This window comes from Clinocottus analis, unplaced genomic scaffold (assembly GCF_023055335.1).
Source record: "Clinocottus analis isolate CAN_PGR_092001 unplaced genomic scaffold, fCliAna1.0.p SCAF_72, whole genome shotgun sequence".
NCBI classification, from domain to species: domain Eukaryota; kingdom Metazoa; phylum Chordata; class Actinopteri; order Perciformes; family Cottidae; genus Clinocottus; species Clinocottus analis.
Genome location: NW_027176232.1, coordinates 206671 through 226644, shown reverse-complemented (window position 1 = coordinate 226644; position 19974 = coordinate 206671). Strand labels below are relative to the sequence as shown.

The following is a 19974-nucleotide window of genomic DNA, read 5'->3' as shown; positions in this document are numbered from 1 at the left end:
GCGTGTACATGCAGCAGCTACACGCGTGTACATGCAGCAGCTACATGCGTCTACATGCAGCAGCTACACGCGTGTACATGCAGCAGCTACACGCGTGTACATGCAGCAGCTACACGCGTGTACATGCAGCAGCTACACGCGTGTCCATGCAGCAGCTACATGCGTCTACATGCAGCAGCTACACGCGTGTACATGCAGCAGCTACACGCGTGTACATGCAGCAGCTACACGCGTGTACATGCAGCGTCCTGCGGCCCCTCAGTCGGGGATCAATGGGGAAAGAGGAATTAGTCATTGTAAATCATGCAGCTGTGGTCGAAGAGAGCTCCTCCAAAAATCATTAAACAATCATGTATTCTCATTGATTTATTCTAAATACCTGAGGGGAGAGCAGATTAAAGCAGAGAAGAGCCGGCTAATGCAGATGAAGCCGCTGAAGGATGGCCGGTCCTCTGGGAACGCTTTTGTCCTAATCAGAAGGAAACAATACTGCTGCAATTACCAGCCTAAGCAGGTCTATTAAGGCTCCTTCACTTGACATATTTATGTATTTCAGACACTGCAGGCCACATTAAATGGACTTTATTCAGGCACTTTTACATTTGTGCAGTAAACAGCGGGTCCACCGGGGCCGAGGTGAACTACCCATCTGCTCCTGTTGAGCAGCAGCAGACGTCACGTTCACATAATCAATCAATGTGCTGATTGTTCTCTCCCTTAATCAACTGATTGTTCTATAAAACATCAGAAAACGCTGCAAAGTGTCACCACGTCTGGTTTTGTCTCCAGATATCTTCACTGCAGGAAAACAAATGATTGATCTATTTCCTGCATTGATCAGCTGATCAGCTGCTTCACCGCGACAACACATGAAGCTTCTGCTTCTTTCCTCCGGACGACGTCACACATCACATGTGAACCTTCGCAATAGAAGACATGGTTTAAAACATAATGTCTCCTTTTCAACGTCTTTATTGAAGTTTTAAATAAAGCTTTGCGTCCACGACGTCGTGTTCTAGAAGAAATAGATTGTGTGCTTCATGAGTAACGTTCCTCCAAGGAAGAGAAACTAAAGACTAAAGAAAGATTAAACCAGAAGATTCAGTTTGATTCAAACATCCATCTTGTATTAAATGTTTGGATCACATGAATGAATATTCTGATATTATTAGTGAAGCAGCGTCTGATGCTGCAGACGGAAATATGAGAGATTGTAACGTTAATGTCAAACGTCAACACCAGAGGTCTGAACTAATAAACATCACAGATGCTCAGGGTTCAGTCTGGAGGAAGATTTCTAATAACGATCGTTTATTCTGTCATGAAGGATCAGCTGTGAGAGACCAGTGGAACCGGACCCTCTGAGGTTCCTCTGAGGTTCCTCTGAGGTTCCCCCTGTGGCCCTGTGGGGGGTGGAGCCTCAGCTTGAGAACCCTGCATGAGACTCAGAGATTATCCCTCACAGCTGCCGCTGACGCGGATATACAGATGTTATCATCCACTGAGACACAGATTAAAAGGTAATATCAGTGAAGATGAGAATAAATATGAAAGATTTAAATAAGTCTCACAAGTTGTTCCTCGTGAGACTTTAAAGCCTTGAAACTCATTCCCTCCCAAATATTAATCACAGCAGATTAAGAACTCGCGTCAATGTCTCGGAGGAGAAGTTTGAGATTAAAGCTCCAAAGGAAACGATGTCGTCTGCAGGAAGCTTCAACGCAGCGTCCTCGACCTCTAGTCCAGCTTAAACCTCTAGTCCAGCTTAAACCTCTAGTCCAGCTTAAACCTCTAGTCCAGCTTAAACCTCTAGTCCATCTTAAACCTCTAGTCCAGCTTAAACCTCTAGTCTATCTTAAACCTCTAGTCCAGCTTAAACCTCTAGTCCAGCTTAAACCTCTAGTCCAGCTTAAACCTCTAGTCTATCTTAAACCTCTAGTCCAGCTTAAACCTCTAGTCCGGCTTAAACCTCTAGTCTATCTTAAACCTCTAGTCCATCTTAAACCTCTAGTCCGGCTTAAACCTCTAGTCCATCTTAAGCCTCTAGTCCAGCTTAAACCTTAAATTACTTAAGCCTCTAGTCCAGCTTAAACCTCTAGTCTATCTTAAACCTCTAGTCCATCTTAATCCTCTAGTCCATCTTAAACCTTAAATTACTTAAACCTCTAGTCCAGCTTAAACCTTAAATTACTTAAACCCCTCGTGCAGTTTACTCTGTAACTTAAATTTTAGCCGCGGCTCGGTGGTTGGAGACCGCTGCTTGAAGAGACAGATTCATGCGTTCACCTGGTCACTGACTGGCTTCATGTGTTCACCTGGAGAGTCTCCGGCAGCGCGGTGTGTATCAGGTGTTTGATTATCAGAGTCCTGGATCAATATATTATGTGATCTTGTTCATCATTATTTGATTATCTGACGAGCAGCAAGAAAACAAAAAGTCAATTCAACTTTGATGAAACCTCAAAGACACCGTGTGTGTGTGTGTGTGTGTGTGTGTGTGTGTGTGAGATCGATATTCCTTCAGCACAAACACAGACCATGAAAGCACTTTTAAAGGCTGAGGTGACGGTTCTGCACAGCAATCAGCTCCAATGCTGATCGACTGCTGCAGCCTGAGAGCCAATCAATGAGCGGCAATGATGAACTCCATGAGGGGTCCTGAGAGGGGTCCTTATGAGGGGGTCCTTATGAAGGGTCCTTATGAGGGGTCCTGAGAGGGGTCCTTATGAGGGGTTCTTATGAGGGGTCCTGAGAGGGGTCCTTATGAGGGGTCCTTATGAGGGGTCCTGAGAGGGGTCCTTATGAGGGGTCCTTATGAGGGGTCCTTATGAGGGGTCTTATGAGGGGTCCTGAGAGGGGTCCTGAGAGGGGTCCTTATGAGGGGTCCTTATGAGGGGTCTTATGAGGGGTCCTGAGAGGGGTCCTGAGAGGGGAGATCCATACCTGGACATTTGTCACCACGTTCTGAAACTGCTGAACATCACGGTGCTCTGAGAACGAGAAGAAACAAGAAAAAAGAATAAAGTAGAATACTCCACAATGTTCCATTATCATGTAAATAAGGCAGGTTGATGATGTCATCACGTGTTCCTTCTGTGTGTAACCCTGATGATGTAATACCAGCTTCAATGGCTGCTGCTTCATGTACACAATGAAGAGGATCAATAGGAACAACCTGGTGACACCTTGTTATTTACACCTCAAACACTTCCTCCTCCTCTTCCTCCTCCTCCTCTTCCTCCTCCAGGAGGTAACGTATTGCCTTTTAAACGTGGCAGAGAGGAGAGGAGGCGGCCATTACTCTGATCCATCATGTCATGTGACCCAGCAGCTCAATCTGAGCTGGTCAACACCGTGTCCTCATCAGTTAGGAGCGTCACCACGACACACACACACACACACACACACACACACACACACACACACACACACACACACACACACACCCCATGTGACCTTAAATACCTTCAACATGAGTATCGTTGGTTATTTCTCCATCCAACTCGATACTTTCAGGACTGAAACTGATGTTATTGATCATCGATCAATCAGCTGATGACGGGCTGCAGCCTCGTGTGATGATGAGACATTTAGGCCACGCCCTCCTCCAGGGTCTAAACATCAGCAAACAGGAAGTAGCTCGACCGTTACGGGGTCGCCGGGTTTCCAGGTGAAACCTGCGACCTTCAGGTGACCTTCAGGTGCAGCTGGTGGGAACGCAGCGCGTGTTGCAGACGTCAGACTGGTTTTATCACACTGGTTTATCTCCTCCAGTGATTGAGTGTGTGAGTCTTTAAACTGCGGATCAATCATTACACTCTTATCAGCAGCAGCTCGGTTCCCACCGGCCGCGCTGGGGTCGGCTCCCAGTCCTCTGCTCCCAGTCCTCTGCTCCCAGTCCTCTGCTCTCTGGTTTCCTGGACTGGTTTGTGGTGTCCTGGACTAGTTTGTGGGTTCTTGGACTGGTTTGTGGTGTCCTGGACTGGTTTGTGGGTTCTTGGACTGGTTTGTGGTGTCCTGGACTGGTTTGTGGGTTCTTGGACTGGTTTGTGGTGTCCTGGACTGGTTTGTGGGTTCTTGGACTGGTTCCCTGTGTGTGGGTCCTCAGAGGCTCGGCGGTCCGGCTGGTCCGGCTGGCTGACAGCGAGGCGCAGTGAGCCGGACAGCTTCCTGCGGCGGCTCCCCGGCTGCAGAGTCTATCAGGATGTAAATGAAGGCGCTTGAGCCAACACGCCGCTACTTCCTCTCTATCATGAATAAATATTGGTGCTTCTCACTCGCCCGCATTCCTGCTTCCTGTTGCTGCAGCGAGCGTCTTCATTGTGCTGCTTATCAAACAGCGAGTCATTAACCTGCGACCCGCCGCCTGTTTGGAGAGCACATTCCCTCCGGAGGGTTCTGTCTCCTCCGTTTAGATGAAGCCAGGAAGCCTCGTGACCGCAAACACCAACGAAGAAGAAGCGCTCCCACCAGGTGAAGGTTCATAGTTAAACATCTCTGACACCAAACAGGAAGTAAGAAGATCCTGAGAGTGAACATCAAAGTCTCTGCTGGAATATGATCTGAGCTTCAGACAGGAACAGGAAACACTTCTTACAGGAAGCTCATCAGAGGAGCTGCAGAACAATTATCATTATATCTTATTACATTTTGTATTTTTTTAAACATTTTCATATTCACTAAATGATTTATCATTTTATTTTGTTATTTAGCTTTTGTCAACAAAAAAACGTAATATAAATCAGAGATGAAGATGAACTCGTCTTCCTCTTGGCTTCAGAGCGACAGCGGTAAAGACCCTCGGCATTGTGGGAACTGTAGTCCTCGCTTACAGGGTGATAAACTGTGTCTGGAGGGTCCAGGAATACGTCCCACAATGCACCTCTCCTTTTCTCTCTCTTCAATGATGAATTTAGAAAAGCATCAACATGTTTATGAAGGCAAACTTCAACAATATTAATAACAACAAATAAATCTAATCATGAAGTCATTAGTCAAATCTAATTGTTTTAATTTCTACATGAAATATTGATCTTAATCTTTAAAAGATCATATATCATGTATGTGTGTATATAAGTATAATTTCAGGAAGCATCTACTATGAAAAACTTATGATTTCTTGTTCTCTTATTAGTGAGTTTGTTTTTGTATATTTATTCCATAATTCTTGTATTTTCACTGTGAAACCGAGCCGGCCTCTTCGTTTCTATTGATCCGGTTTATGGTTTTAATCTAGTAATTGTGTCTCTTGACCCCCTAAATCATGGAGTGAATCATCTGTGAGTATTATTTCACAGCTGTTGCTTTCATTCATAGTCATCGTTATTGAACATCTGCAGAATCAAAGCGTTTAAAGCTGCTGAGGTGAAGAATCCGATGTCTGGCTGTCAAAGTATGGATTTAAACATGATTTAAATAATCCATCCGGCCGCAGCTCTGATCCATGCTAACGGGAGGATGCTCTGATCCATGCTAACGGGAGGATGCTCTGATTCATGCTAACGGGAGGATGCTCTGATCCATGCTAACGGGAGGATGCTCTGATTCATGCTAACGGGAGGATGCTCTGATCCATGCTAACGGGAGGATGCTCTGATTCATGCTAACGGGAGGATGCTCTGATCCATGCTAACGGGAGGATGCTCTGATTCATGCTAACGGGAGGATGCTCTGATCCATGCTAACGGGAGGATGCTCTGATTCATGCTAACGGGAGGATGCTCTGATCCATGCTAACGGGAGGATGCTCTGATTCATGCTAACGGGAGGATGCTCTGATCCATGCTAACGGGAGGATGCTCTGATCCATGCTAACGGGAGGATGCTCTGATCCATGCTAACGGGAGGATGCTCTGATCCATGCTAACGGGAGGATGCTCTGATCCATGCTAACGGGAGGATGCTGCTGTGGGCTGGGCTTGGTCAGTCCTTTAAGGCCCCTTTAAGGATCATTTAATGCCTCAGAGAAGACGTGATGGACGTCAGCAGCCTCACAGTTCGTGGATCAGCAGCAGGATTCACTCTCATCATCACAATAGCCATAAGCTCTGGACTTCAGCCGTCTAAGTGGACTGGGAGGGTCATCGATCCGCAGAACTCGGAGGGTTTCATCTGAACCGGAGGATCCATAACACTAAAACTCCTCCTGGAGGATCCTCTATCGACCCGGACATCAGAATTCATCTTGCTGCTCCAGCTGAACAAAGACCAATCAGCTGTCTTTATCGCCGTCTGATTGATGCGCAGTGTCGGCGGGGTCAAAGGGCGTCTGCAGGAATGAACTGTGTGTTTAATGTAGGGGCCGGCTGCTAGCCGCTAGCTGCTAGCTGCCAGCTGCTCGTAATCTCAGTCTCCGGTGACTCCGGTGGTACGGTTACCTTGTAATGTTGGTCAGTCCAGAAGCAGCGAACTCACCGTGTAGTTTACAGTCACAGCAGCAAAGTTACTGATACACATCGATATGAAACCAAACAGACTCCGAGCTGTGACTTCCTCAGAACGGTAATTTACACAGACTTGTGTTTAATGAGCACGTCTCATGAGCTTGAAGGTTTCTTCACACTGCTCTTCAGGAGATGAGAGGACGTCTTCCTCCAGTGGAGCAGAGAGTTTGTTTAGACCAGCAGACTGACCCTGACGGGTCTGCCAGCTGATTCAGAGCCTCTTTGTTTCCCTGACCCCCCTTCAGCCCCCCCCCCCCCCCCCGGGCTCAGGCTGTGGTCCACAGAGACGCCCCACAGGGGCCCCTTTGTAATCCTTTAAAGTGGAAAAATACCAATTTGTAACGATTTGTCCCACCACGGTGTTTGGTGTTAAAGTGTGCTTTAACCAGCCACCATGACAGTTACCCAGCATGCACCACTGCTGGCAGCTACATCAGAGATCCTTCTGTTGACTGAAAAACTAACAGACTTCAACATGAAGGAGGAGGAGGAGGAAGAGGAGGAGAAGAAGAACATAATAAATAACAATAATTGTAATAAATAATAAACAATAAAAATGGATATGAGTAATACATAACAATGATAATAATACAGAGCTTTGTGAGCATAGAGATGACAGCAGATTATATATTTACTTTCATATACCTTTCATAGGGGACACATCTATAAATATATACATCAGTGGCGGGCCCACTGCGCAGCAGACACCCAACCCACAGATCAATAACTGATCAGGTTTATGACACCTGATCAGATCAATAACTGATCCTCAGGCTTCTAGCGGTTCATGTCTTTGTGGTCTTTGTCCCCAGAGGACGAACCAGGACCCCAGATCGTGGTTATGAATGCTTCATCGTGGAATCACAGAAGCCGCCGCGCTATGACTCATCAATACCCGCTCCTATTGATCGGGGGCGGGGCTTCTGACGACCTCAGAGGAGCTGTTGATCCCAACACCGATGGATCGGACCGAAGGCGGTCTAAGTGCACAGGGGGTCTGTACCTCCTTTTACTCCCCTTATGACCGCTTCCCAAGGTCAGAGGTCAGAGGTCATGAGCCCACCAAGGTCACGCCCACTAACAGAGGTCATTCACTTTACACACAAGAAGACCAACATCGGGGGCTCAGCCCTTCGTCCAACGTCTTCATCGATGGAGTCCATGTATGAGCCTCTGGTGCGATGCAGCAGTAAAAACGCCACTTCCTGGTCCTACAAGTCAATAATATGAGAATGCAAGTCATTTTTTCATGTTTATGACACTCCTCCACAATAAATATGAACATAAACCATAAGTATGACTCTAAGGGACTCGGTGTCAGCAGCTGGGACCCGAATGCCGTTGCAACAGTTCAAGTACATGTTTTGTCCAAAGCAAAACTCAGGTCAGGCGTGGACGAGGTGCACGGACCCTCAGGGACAGAAGACAACCAGTAGCACACAGCAGGAGGCCGCGAGGGGTTAAATACCTGGGCGAGGTGACGAGGCTCAGGTGGACAGGACGAGGGCAGCAGGAAGACGACGGCGGCGCCTCCGGGATGCGGGCCGGCTGTATGGAGGCCAGGTCGAAACCGCACGGCCGCCATCGAGTGAGTGCGACCCCTCTCGGGCTGCGATGAACCTCTCGGTGTTTCTGCTGAGCTCGGCTTCTTCCACCTGACTCTCTGTTGACTTTACGCGCTCGTGAAACGCCGCGCGAGGCCGCGAGCCGTTAAAGCGTGAAGCCGTCAGGCTGCCAATAAAACACGAGAGCCAGTTGAGCCGACGCGGCGCTCTGCGGGCCGTCGATAAAGCAAACAGCCGGCCGGAGACGACAAGGTCACCGCGGCATCGGGACGCTTCGACCGGATGAAGCGCCGATACGTTTGAGTCCCGATCGGGACGTCTGATTGGTCGCTGACGATCAGCTTCATATTCATGTGTTCATGCTCTGTCATTGTTATTGATGCACAGCTCAGAGTCACTAATCCTTCACTAATGAACCTCGAGGTGCAGGAAGGACTCGTTGCTGCCCCCGGAGGCTGGAGGGCAGAAGCAGACATTCATTAATTATTCATAAATTACTCATTATTGTCTCTGAACCATCAAAACTAAATGATTTCATTCCAAATGAATCACATTCCATCCTTTTTGTTGTCTTTTTAAACAGATTGCGTCACTTTCAAATGTATTTTTAATATTACATTTAATTAATATTGGACCATAGTTTCACTTTGTTTGTATATTCATATTCTCTATAACATGTGATATTATTTCCCTGAACATGTGAGAATGAAGTGAATATGAATAAAAACATGAAACTCTGAGTGAACACGGAGCAGCGACACGGTTCCTCAGTTTCATGAGATCGTGCACAAAATAAATGTTCTCTGTTGTTTGGTCTTTTAAACGAGCTGAACCCGTTCACCGGTTTTAATACACGTCTCCTCCTCCTGCAGCACCGGGAGGAGGAGACGGATGAGGAGGCGCGCTTCATCTTTCAGGAGACGCCTCCTCTCTGCGATGGAGTGACACACACCATCAAAACTCAGCTAATGTGAGGCTGTCCCTGTTTATCATGGGATGGAGGAAGAGGAGGAGGAGGAGGAGGAGGAGGAGGAGGCCCATTGTGTGCATCATGCAGCAGCTGCATTGGTCCAGCATGATGTGTGTAGAGTCTAATGACCCGCGAGATATTAATGACTCCATAAAGGAGAAAAATCCAGCGATCAGCCGACGGTGACAGAATCCTGAGACTTTGATAAACCGTCAGGTGACAGGTGATCAGGGGGCGGGGCTTATCTGGGTAAGAGGTGCTGTGTCTCTATGTGAGCTGTACATGAGGAGGTGCTGTCTGTGTGAGCTGTACATGAGGAGGTGCTGTCTGTGTGAGCTGTACATGAGGAGGTGCTGTCTGTGTGAGCTCTACATGAGGAGGTGCTGTCTGTGTGAGCTCTACATGAGGAGGTGCTGTCTGTGTGAGCTCTACATGAGGAGGTGCTGTCTGTGTGAGCTCTACATGAGGAGGTGCTGTCTGTGTGAGCTCTACATGAGGAGGTGCTGTCTGTGTGAGCTCTACATGAGGAGGTGCTGTCTGTGTGAGCTGTACATGAGGAGGTGCTGTCTGTGTGAGCTGTACATGAGGAGGTGCTGTCTGTGTGAGCTCTACATGAGGAGGTGCTGTCTGTGTGAGCTCTACATGAGGAGGTGCTGTCTGTGTGATCCATTAAACAGCATGTTTCAGAATAAAAAAAAGTACTTTTCTGTGTATATGTATGTATTTGTACACCGACACTGCGTGTACTGTGTTACAAAGAGTACACGTGGTACTGCAGTACTTCCTGCAGCTCGTCTCCAGTGTTGTAATTTCATTAATGTAGTTTATTACCTTCTTAGTGTCGCCTCACTTTACGACACTGAGGCGCAGAGTGTTTGCAGAGCTGCTGACCGTATGCTGCCCCACAGCTGTAACTCTGCTTCATGGGGGGGGGGGGGGGGCAGCCTGTAGCTGCTCACTGGGGGGGGGGGGGGGCAGCAGCCTGTAGCTGCTCACTGGGGGGGGGGGGGGGGGGCAGCCTGTAGCTGCTCACTGGGGGGGGGGGGGGCAGCAGCCTGTAGCTGCTCACTGGGGGGGGGGGCAGCAGCCTGTAGCTGCTTCACTGGGGGGGGGGGGGGCAGCCTGTAGCTGCTCACTGGAGGGGGGGGGGGGGCAGCCTGTAGCTGCTTCATTGGGGGGGGGGGGGCAGCCTGTAGCTGCTCACTGGAGGGGGGGGGGGGGGGCAGCAGCCTGTAGCTGCTCACTGGGGGGGGGGCAGCAGCCTGTAGCTGCTTCACTGGGGGGGGGGGGGCAGCCTGTAGCTGCTCACTGGAGGGGGGGGGGGGGCAGCCTGTAGCTGCTTCATTGGGGGGGGGGGCAGCCTGTAGCTGCTCACTGGAGGGGGGGGGGGGGGGCAGCAGCCTGTAGCTGCTCACTGGGGGGGGGGGGGGCAGCATATTTGCATAGAGATGAATCACGGCCTGACGTGACTTTTAAAAGATGATGGAGGAGGTTGTTACTGCTGCTCTGTGGTTCCTGTTAGCAGGTTATTGTAGCAGCGCGCGCTAATAAACCAGAACAAAGGACTCAGGTGAGGAGGCCACGCCCCCTCCGACCTCGTGATTAATCACAGTTTGTTTCTACACCCTGAGACTCTCGAGGGGGCGGGGCCACGCTGTGATTGGTCACAATCACTGCGTGGAGGTGAGACAGGAGGCGGAGTTTCAACACCTCATTTGTGTCTCCAGATTAATCAGCAAAGTACAACATGTATAAACATGCAGTACATAGAATAGTATAAAGTAATACATACATCTGTGAGATGTAGTACAGTAGAAAGTACACTAATATACCTGTAAGATGTAGTATAAAGTACTTGTAAAGCTCATCACTGGATTATCTTCGTGTTCTTAACATCGTTCTCTGAAAAGCAGACGGAGGGAGACTTCATCACAGGAGATTATCTCTGAATAAACAGCTGAGGAGGAGCAGCTCTCCTCCTCAGGTGCTCCTCCAGGAGGAGGGCTGCTCCACCTGCAGGAAAAGAGCTGCTCCACCTCAAGGAGGAGAGGTACTCCTTCAGGAGGAGCAGAAGTGTGCTCCTCCTCCCGGTGATGAAGATGCTGAGCAGACGGAGTAATTATCAGCTGATGATCACATCCTGTCACAGGGAGCTGCACAACGCTGCTCTCAAGCATGACTGTGTTAGAGGGAGGAGGAGGAGGAGGAGGAGGAGGAGGAGGAGGAGGCTCCTCATAATGGAGCTCCCGAGGCGCTCCTTATCTCCGTCCTGCAGCAGAAGATAAGGAGCTCAGCTCGTGTCCTGGTGTGTAATCTGGTGTAGAACATGGCTGCCTGTCAGAGAGCTCTTTGTGAGCATGCTAACAGAGCCGTCAGGGGGTCCACAGGGGTCCACAGGGGTCCACAGGGAGGGCACAGGGGGGGCTCAGGGGGAGGCGCGACAGGTGGAGACTCTACAGGTGGAGGCAGGTGGAGATACCAGCAGGAGATCCATTGAACTTAGATGTGTTTCACACTAAAGCCTTTTGACATATTAACATCATCCATCTTTTAGACCATCCTCTCCTCCACCTCTCCTTCTCCTCCTGCTCTCCTCCTCCTCTCCTTCTCCTCCTCCTCTCCTCCTCCTCTCCTTCTCCTCCGCCTCTCCTTCTCCTCCGCCTCTCCTCCTCCTCCTCCTCCGCCTCTCCTCCTCCGCCTCTCCTCCTCCTCCGCCCCTCCTCCTCCTCCTCCTCCTCCTCCTCTCCTTCTCGTCTCCTCTCCTCCATCAGTAGACCACTGCAGAGGGTACCAGCAGTCTGAGTGCTGCAACAGGAAGAGAGAGAACAGATGCTGCAGAGGGTTCCTGGGGTCTTGGGTCTTGGGTCTTGGGGTCTGGGGGTCTTGGGTCTTGGGGTCTGGGGGTCTTGGGTCTTGGGCCTGGGGTCTGTGTTCATCACCTGGACCACGTTGTTCCTGCAGCTGCAGACGTCAGTGTTGGTGGTTTGATGCTTCAGAAGTTACAGTGAAATAGTTCAACAAGTTGTGCTCTCATTGAAATCAGAGGGATGTTTTTTTATGTTTTTATATTTTTGCATTTTCATATTTTTATATTATTATGTTTAATTATTTTATATTTAGAAGGTTAACTGCTCAAACACATTCAGACCTTCATCGGAGTCTTCGTCATTTTTATATAATTATTAATAAAATGTGTATTATATATATTAATAAAATTAACTCAACAAAGTGTTTTAATATTGTATTGACATATGATGAAATGTTAAATATCATTATGAAAAATCTTTCGTCTGATGATATTTTGCTGTTAAATATTACTCAAATGTTTAAAACGATCAGAACGTTTTATTTATTATTTACATTGAAATGTTTCTCCATAATTTAAAAATAATGAAACTTTCATCCAGGGGGCGGAGCTAACCCGAGGGGCGTGGCCAAACTGAGGGGCGGGGCCAAACTGAGGGGCGGGGCCAAGAACCCGAAACACAAATATATTCAATTATAAACAAAAAGATGTTTGAGGTCTAAACATTGAACGTTGAGTTTCAGTTCATGTTGAGATCCAGAAGAAACATTTGAATATTACTCGATTACTCAATATATAAATATACATATATATATACATATATATATATACGAGATAAAAATGTGGTTTCCCTTTAATTACAGATTAATTATTATGTGTTATTAACGGCTTCATTAAATCTTAATTGAATTCACAGGATGTGCTCATCATGTTATTTATGTATTCATGTATTTCTGTATATTTCATAGATGCTCGTTATGACTTCATGTGATGAAGATGATGATGAAGAGCAGAAATATTAAAGCTCTGAAAAAACCATAAAATATAAATATGTTGAAATATTCTCAAAGATTCAGCTGAAATATGAAATTATTATAATCATTATGAATATATATGATTATATGTAGTAGAAATATATATGGTCATATATAGTATAAATATAAATATATGGTCATATTTAGCATGAATGTATGATCATATACAGTATAAATATATATAATCATTTTTAGTATAAATAATTATATATGATCATATTTAGTATAATTATGATCATCTATAGTATAAATATATATGATCATATATATATATATGATCATATGTAGTATAACTATGAAATTAGATTAAACTTCTGTTCTTTAATGTAAAATAAAACGTATATTTCTGTCATTTAAACTGTTTTTATGTGAAATATGAATATACAAAATGTGTATTTGTTATTTATCATAAAAACAGGATTTCTCACTTTCACAGAAGGAAGTTCAAATTTTAAAGTTTCTTTCACTTTGTAATAATTCATTAAAATATTTTGTGTTTTCTGCACTTTTATTTCTTCTTGGGGGCGTGGTCTCCCCCACATCCGGGTCCTTTGGGAGACCGGAAGGAGACCCGTTATGAGACCGGGAGAAGACCGGGAGAAGACCGGGAGGAGACCGGGAGGAGACCGGGTCCAGCAGGCTGCGCCCCTCAGAGCTGCTGGTGTAAGGTGAAGCTTCACGGGAACTTACTATATATATAAATATACAAATATATATATATATATATATATATATATATATATATATATATATATATATATATATATATATATATATATATATATATATATAGGATGTTTTTTCTGTCCTCAACATTTAGTTATTTTATTAAAAAGTTCAGTGAATGTTTTTCGTTCAGAAAATGTTTTTATTCATTATTAATTTTAAAAGGGAAATAGTTCTCATCATGAAATACTAATAATAACAACCATACATATATCACTAATAAAAACAAGAGTATTACTATGGTAATAATGAAATCTTAATATAATAATAACAATAATATTAATATTAAAGTTAATGAATAAATGAGTTTGTGGTGAGACAAGAAGCCATCATTGTAGTTTTATTAAATAAAAGTGCATTACATAATGAGACTCTTCATCAGGTCACAAACATATAAATAAAGTAAAGAAGTCTCCTGTACAGGTGCGCGGTGCGTTCAGGGGCCTGGTGAGGCCTTCACTGCGTGCGGTGCGTTCAGGGGCCTCTGAGAGGTCTTCTCTGCGCGCGGTGTGTTCAGGGCCCCCGGAGAGGCCTTCACTGTGCGCGGTGCATTCAGTGCCGCACGTGGTGCGTTCATTGACCGAGTGAAGGTTAAATATATTTAGTTTGTCTCTGTGACGCCGAAACCAGCCGAGAGTCTGTTCTCTCAGCTTCTATTTACAACTGGAGCTCACAGGAAGTCCCAACAGGAAGTCCCAACAGGAAGTCCCAACAGGAAGTCCCAACAGGAAGTCCTAACTGGAAATCCCAACAGGAAGTCTTGACAGGAAGTCAAAAACTGAAAGTCTTGATAGGAAGTTTTGACAGGAATTCTCAATAGGAAGTCTTGGCAGGAAGTCCCGACAGGAAGTCCTAACTAGAAGTCTTGACAGGAAGTCCCGACAGGAAGTCTTGACAGGAAGTCCCAACTGGAATTCCAAACAGGAAGTCTTGACAGGAAGTCCCGACAGGAAGTCTTAACAGGAAGTCCCAACAGGAAAATGTTTGACTCAGAGAGTTCGTCTACTGCTCAGAAGAGGAAGAGGAGGAGTTACGAAGTTAGGAAGAGGAGGAGATGAAGAAGAGGAAGAGGAGCAGCAGCAATTAGGAGCTATCGTTCTCTGACGTGTGCAGCCGAAGCCCCGCCCCCGGCAGCAGAAGCCCCGCCCCCGGCTGCTGGTGCTTGTGCAGCAGCATGGAGATCTTGTCGTCGTCGGAGTCCAGGGGCTTGTTGTAGTCCTCATCCGGGTCCAGGGGCTTGTTGTAGTCCTCATCCGGGTCCAGGGGCTTGTTGTAGTCCTCATCCGGGTCCAGGGGCTTGTTGTAGTCCTCGTCCTCGTCCTCGTTGTCCGACGTCCCCTTCAGCCGCTCCGCGTCAGAGTCCTGCTTCTTCTTCGCGGTCGCCATCTCGGCCGCGTGCTTTTTCCTCCACTTCGTGCGTCTGTTCTGGAACCACACCTGCGCAGGCACACGCACAAACACGCGCGCGCGCGAACACACACACACACACGTTTCTGACAAGAACTGGATGAAGGATTCTGAAATAAATATTATTATTTAGACTGAATATATCATGTAATAATAATATAATCATAGTATAATAATATAATATCAATATATACTTAACGCGCATGTTTCATTATAATAAAGTTATATTAAAGGTAATAAAACATGATTTATAGATGTAAAGATGTGAAACCATAAATATAACAATAATAATTGCGTTATGAGCCATAAGGCTCGAGCATTAAATGTCGTTTAGCTCATGAGAGAAACATTAATAAAATAATAAACATTAAACATGTTTAACGTTAAACACCTACAATTATTTATTAATTATAGTCTTAAACTAATTAATTGCATATTATATTATAATAATATAATATTGATGTTCAGCAAAAATAGAAGATATTATTTATATTATTATTATTTAGCATGAATAACAGTTATTACTGTCAAGTATCAGCATAAATAGAAGATATTACTAATATTAATGTGCATCATGAACAGCATGATGAGTTTGAATATTATATTAATATAAATTTGAACATGTTTATGATGAGCTGTCTGCGGTACGTCCATATCGTATTATAGTATATAACAATATAATAAGATATAATAGAATACCTTGACCTGGCTCTCCGTCATGGCCAGGCTGTAGGCCAGCCTCTATATGATATATATATATGAATATAATAGTGTAGAATACCTTGACCTGGCTCTCCGTCATGGCCAGGCTGTAGGCCAGCCTCGCGCGCTCGGGCCCCGCGAGGTACTTCGTCTGCTCGAAGGTTTTCTCCAGAGCGAAGATCTGCTGCCCGGAGAACGTGGGCCGGGTGTGCTTCCTCTTCCCGTCCTTATCCAGCAGGATGGAGCCGTGGTCTGCACGGGGTTATGAATGTATTCATATTAATATATTAATATGAATACAGTTATTATACTGCATACAGTTATTATAGTGTAAACAGGACGGTGTGCTTCCTCTTCCCGTCATCCAGCAGGATGGAGCCGTGGTCTGCATGGAGTTATTAATATATATATATATACACATATATAAATGCTTATATATATATATATATATATATATATATATATATATATATATATATATATATATATATATATATATTAATACAATACAATAGTTTAAATATTAATATAACAGTGTATATTAATATCACAGTTTATATTAATACAATAGTTTATATCAGAGGGTTTATTGTAAATAATCTGCATTCATCTATAGGAAATATTTATTATTATGATATAAAATAATAGTTCATATTATATTTTATTAATTTGATGGAGATATTATAGTTTATTATATTATAAACAACCTGTAGTTTTATTGACATAATTACCATGATTATATGAACCTATGATTTATATGATTAATATAATGATCATGTTCATCATCAACATGATTAAGATGATGCTGCACATGAGTTATATATTTTAAACATAATGATTAATATGAAGTTACATTATAATAAGTATATTTTAAACACAACGATAACTATGAATTGAAATTATAGTTATATATTTTAAACATATTAATTAGCGTGAAGCTGCATTATAGTTATTATATTTAAAAAACAACGATTAATATGAAGACACATAATTATGAAATATAAAGCTTCATTACAAATATATATTTAAAACATGTTAACCAGCATAACGCTGCAATGTAGTTATTATATTTAGGACATATTAACCAGCATAACGCTGCATTGTAGTTATTATATTTAGGACATATTAACCAGCATAACGCTGCATTGTAGTTATTATATTTAGGACATATTAACCAGCATAACGCTGCATTGTAGTTATTATATTTAGGACATATTAACCAGCATAACGCTGCATTGTAGTTATTATATTTAGGACATATTAACCAGCATAACGCTGCATTGTAGTTATTATATTTAGGACATATTAACCAGCATAACGCTGCATTGTAGTTATTATATTTAGGACATATTAACCAGCATAACGCTGCATTGTAGTTATTATATTTAGGACATATTAACCAGCATAACGCTGCATTGTAGTTATTATATTTAGGACATATTAACCAGCATAACGCCACCTGGTCCCCCTCTCTCTTCCTCTCTCTTACGCGGGGAGCAGGAGAAGCGCGCGTCCCTCCAGTGCGGGCTCTGCATCACGCCGGGCCAGAAGATGGGCGTCCGGCCCGGGAGGTCGGCCAGCGGCTTCGGGTACCGAGCAACGGCCACGGCGGTCCCGGGGCTGAAGTACAGCCCGGGCGGCGGCGGCGGGCTGAGGCTGCTGAAGCGGGGCAGCGCCGCCAGGAGCCCCGCGGGGCAGGACGCGCCGGCCGCGGCCCCGAGCGGCGCCGCGGGGGGCCGGCTCAGGATGTCGTTGATCCCGTGAGGGGTCGCAGAAGACGAGCAGAGCTGCGGGGACCCGAGCCCGGAGCCCGGGCCCGACGAGCCCTTTCCCCCCGGGGACGAGGACGCAGCCACGCCGCCCGGGTTCGGGGACGTGGTGGCCGGGGACGTGGAGCAGTTGGGCCCGGCGCAGGACAGCGGGTAGGCCGGGTACAGAGGGGTCTTCATCTCGGCCATGCTGTGCAGGGCCGCCAGAGGGGGGGTGCTGAGGAGGAAGCTCTGCCGGGACCCGTCCATCGGGCCCAGCGCTAACATCACCGCTCTGCGGGGTCCGGGTCGCGGGAGCCGGGTCTGGGTCTCGAGGGCCCCCCTGCACACCTGACAGAGTCCGGACTGCGACTAGACCAGAACCCGCGCTGCTATGGACGCGCAGGGAAAGTCCATCTCAGACCCGATCCAGAAAGACTTCAGCAGCAAAGACCAGACAGAGAGAGGACTCGGTGGTCCGGGTCTCCTACAGACAGAGAGAGGACTCGGTGGTCCGGGTCTCCTGCAGACAGAGAGAGGACTCGGTGGTCCGGGTCTCCTGCAGACAGATGAGGACTCGGTGGTCCGGGTCTCCTGCAGACAGATGAGGACTCGGTGGTCCGGGTCTCCTGCAGACAGATGAGGACTCGGTGGTCCGGGTCTCCTGCAGCTGAGGAGCAAGTTAGAAAGTAACAGGAGCCTCTGTTCTGCGCGCGAGCTCAAACTTCAGAGAGGGGGCGAGGCCGAGGGGGAGGGCCCGAGGGGAGGGGGGGCGCTGCGCTCCGATTGGCTCACAGGACGGTGACGCGGCCAGCTGGGTTTCGGGAAGCCACCTGATTGGCTGAAGCTCTAATCAGAGAAGAAACAATATTTGATTTTAAAATAAAGTTCAGAAAAAGAATGTGGATTTATTAAGTCTTTATGTTCCTGTCGAGAGGAAACGAGTTATTCACATCTTTAAATGAGGGGTAATTATAATTATAATAATAATAATAATAGTTATAATTATTAGTGTTTAGTAAAGGATTAGAAGGTAAAGTTATTTAAATATTGAGTAACTTTCTTAAACTTTAAAATATATGAAAACATGAACTTCAATATTTATTATAATTTAAAGAAAATAAATGGTTTATTATTATTCAACATGTAAAGTTGCGTCGAGCATTAATGTTGATTTATATTAAATATGTATATTAATGTGAAATAAATATGATAAATTCATATTATACTATATTAACATTATATTAAAATAATGTGAAAAATATAATTAATTAATATTATATATAAAGTATATTAATATAATAATTATAATTAATGTGAAAACAGTTTAAGAAACAATAGTTCCGACTGTAGACCAGCTCCTCTCACTCATCTGATCTTAATATAAATCATTAATAAATCTTTAATACATCTTTAATAAATCTTGAACACATGAGTAAGTCAGTAATCAGTGCAGTGGTGCATCATGGGAGCCGGCAGGACGGTCATGTGACCAGAGAACAGCTGTCAGAACATTTCATCTTTTCATTGTTTCTTCTTCTGCGCCTCCAGCTGCTCTTATTGGACCACAGAAGAAGAACACTGAATATTAATGTACTTGTTGACATTAATCTGTTTGCAGATGTGAAACACAACAAAACATCTGGACTCACTTCCTGTTAACAAAGAAACATTCATGATTTATGACTTTAGAGGCCGAAAGTAATGAAAGAAAAGATTCAGAATGAAAACATTCAAAATTAAAACTGTTGAAGAAAGAGTAAAAATCAAAAAGAGTTAAAATCAAAAAGAGTTAAAATCATGAAGAGTTAACATCATAAAGATTTGTGATTTTAAAACAGTTGTGATTTAAAATCATAACGCGTTACGATTTTAAATCCTAAAGAGTTAACATCATAGAGTTAAAATCATACATAGGTTAAAATTAGAGTTTTTAAATAATGTAATAACTCATAATATACATTGAGTTTTTAATGACTCATAATGTAATAACACAAGATGATCAGTCTCTGTTAATCTATAATGTATGTCTAAGCATTATAGAATAAATAAAACATAAAATTAAAATAATGATTTGAGGCAGATGTAAATACATATGTATTAAATGAAATAAGTATGTTGTTGTCGTGAAGGTCCAGTTTGATATTAGTTTGTGTAAATAGTTTTAATATGAATACATTAATTTCCTGTGTGAGACTCTAGAGGAACAGCAGCGCCCCCTGCTGCTGGTGTGACGTCATCACAGGTCTTGATCAGAATAACGTGTGTGTGTATACACACACACACATATATACACACACACATATCTATATGTATATACACACATATATCTATATCTATATACATACACCATCTGAGTCCATGTGTACATAGTGTATATACTGTGAATGCTACCTTTAAGTACATGAATACCCCTCAGAAGAGGAAAGTGTTTGTGTGTATAAGTTTTACCTTTAAGGAGATTTACGTAGATATTAATTTTATTTGTACCACCAGAGAACAGTGTGGACATACAAGTACCCCTGAGTATATGAGTCTATAAATACTCCTGAATATATCTATAAGTAGCCCAG

The 19974-nt window shown here is 44.6% G+C and overlaps 1 protein-coding gene across 1 annotated transcript; it reads right to left on the bottom strand.

Annotated features, from left to right (window-relative positions):
* Positions 1–13962: 13962 nt before the first annotated feature.
* nkx6.1 (NK6 homeobox 1) lies at positions 13963–17689 on the bottom strand. Its single transcript, XM_068566982.1, has 4 exons — positions 17143–17689; positions 15733–15905; positions 14830–14981; positions 13963–14745 (listed from the first exon to the last, which is right to left on the bottom strand). Exons 1-4 carry the CDS (start codon positions 17687–17689, stop codon positions 14628–14630), a joined length of 990 nt encoding a protein of 329 aa, XP_068423083.1. The 3' UTR covers positions 13963–14627.
* Positions 17690–19974: the final 2285 nt, after the last annotated feature.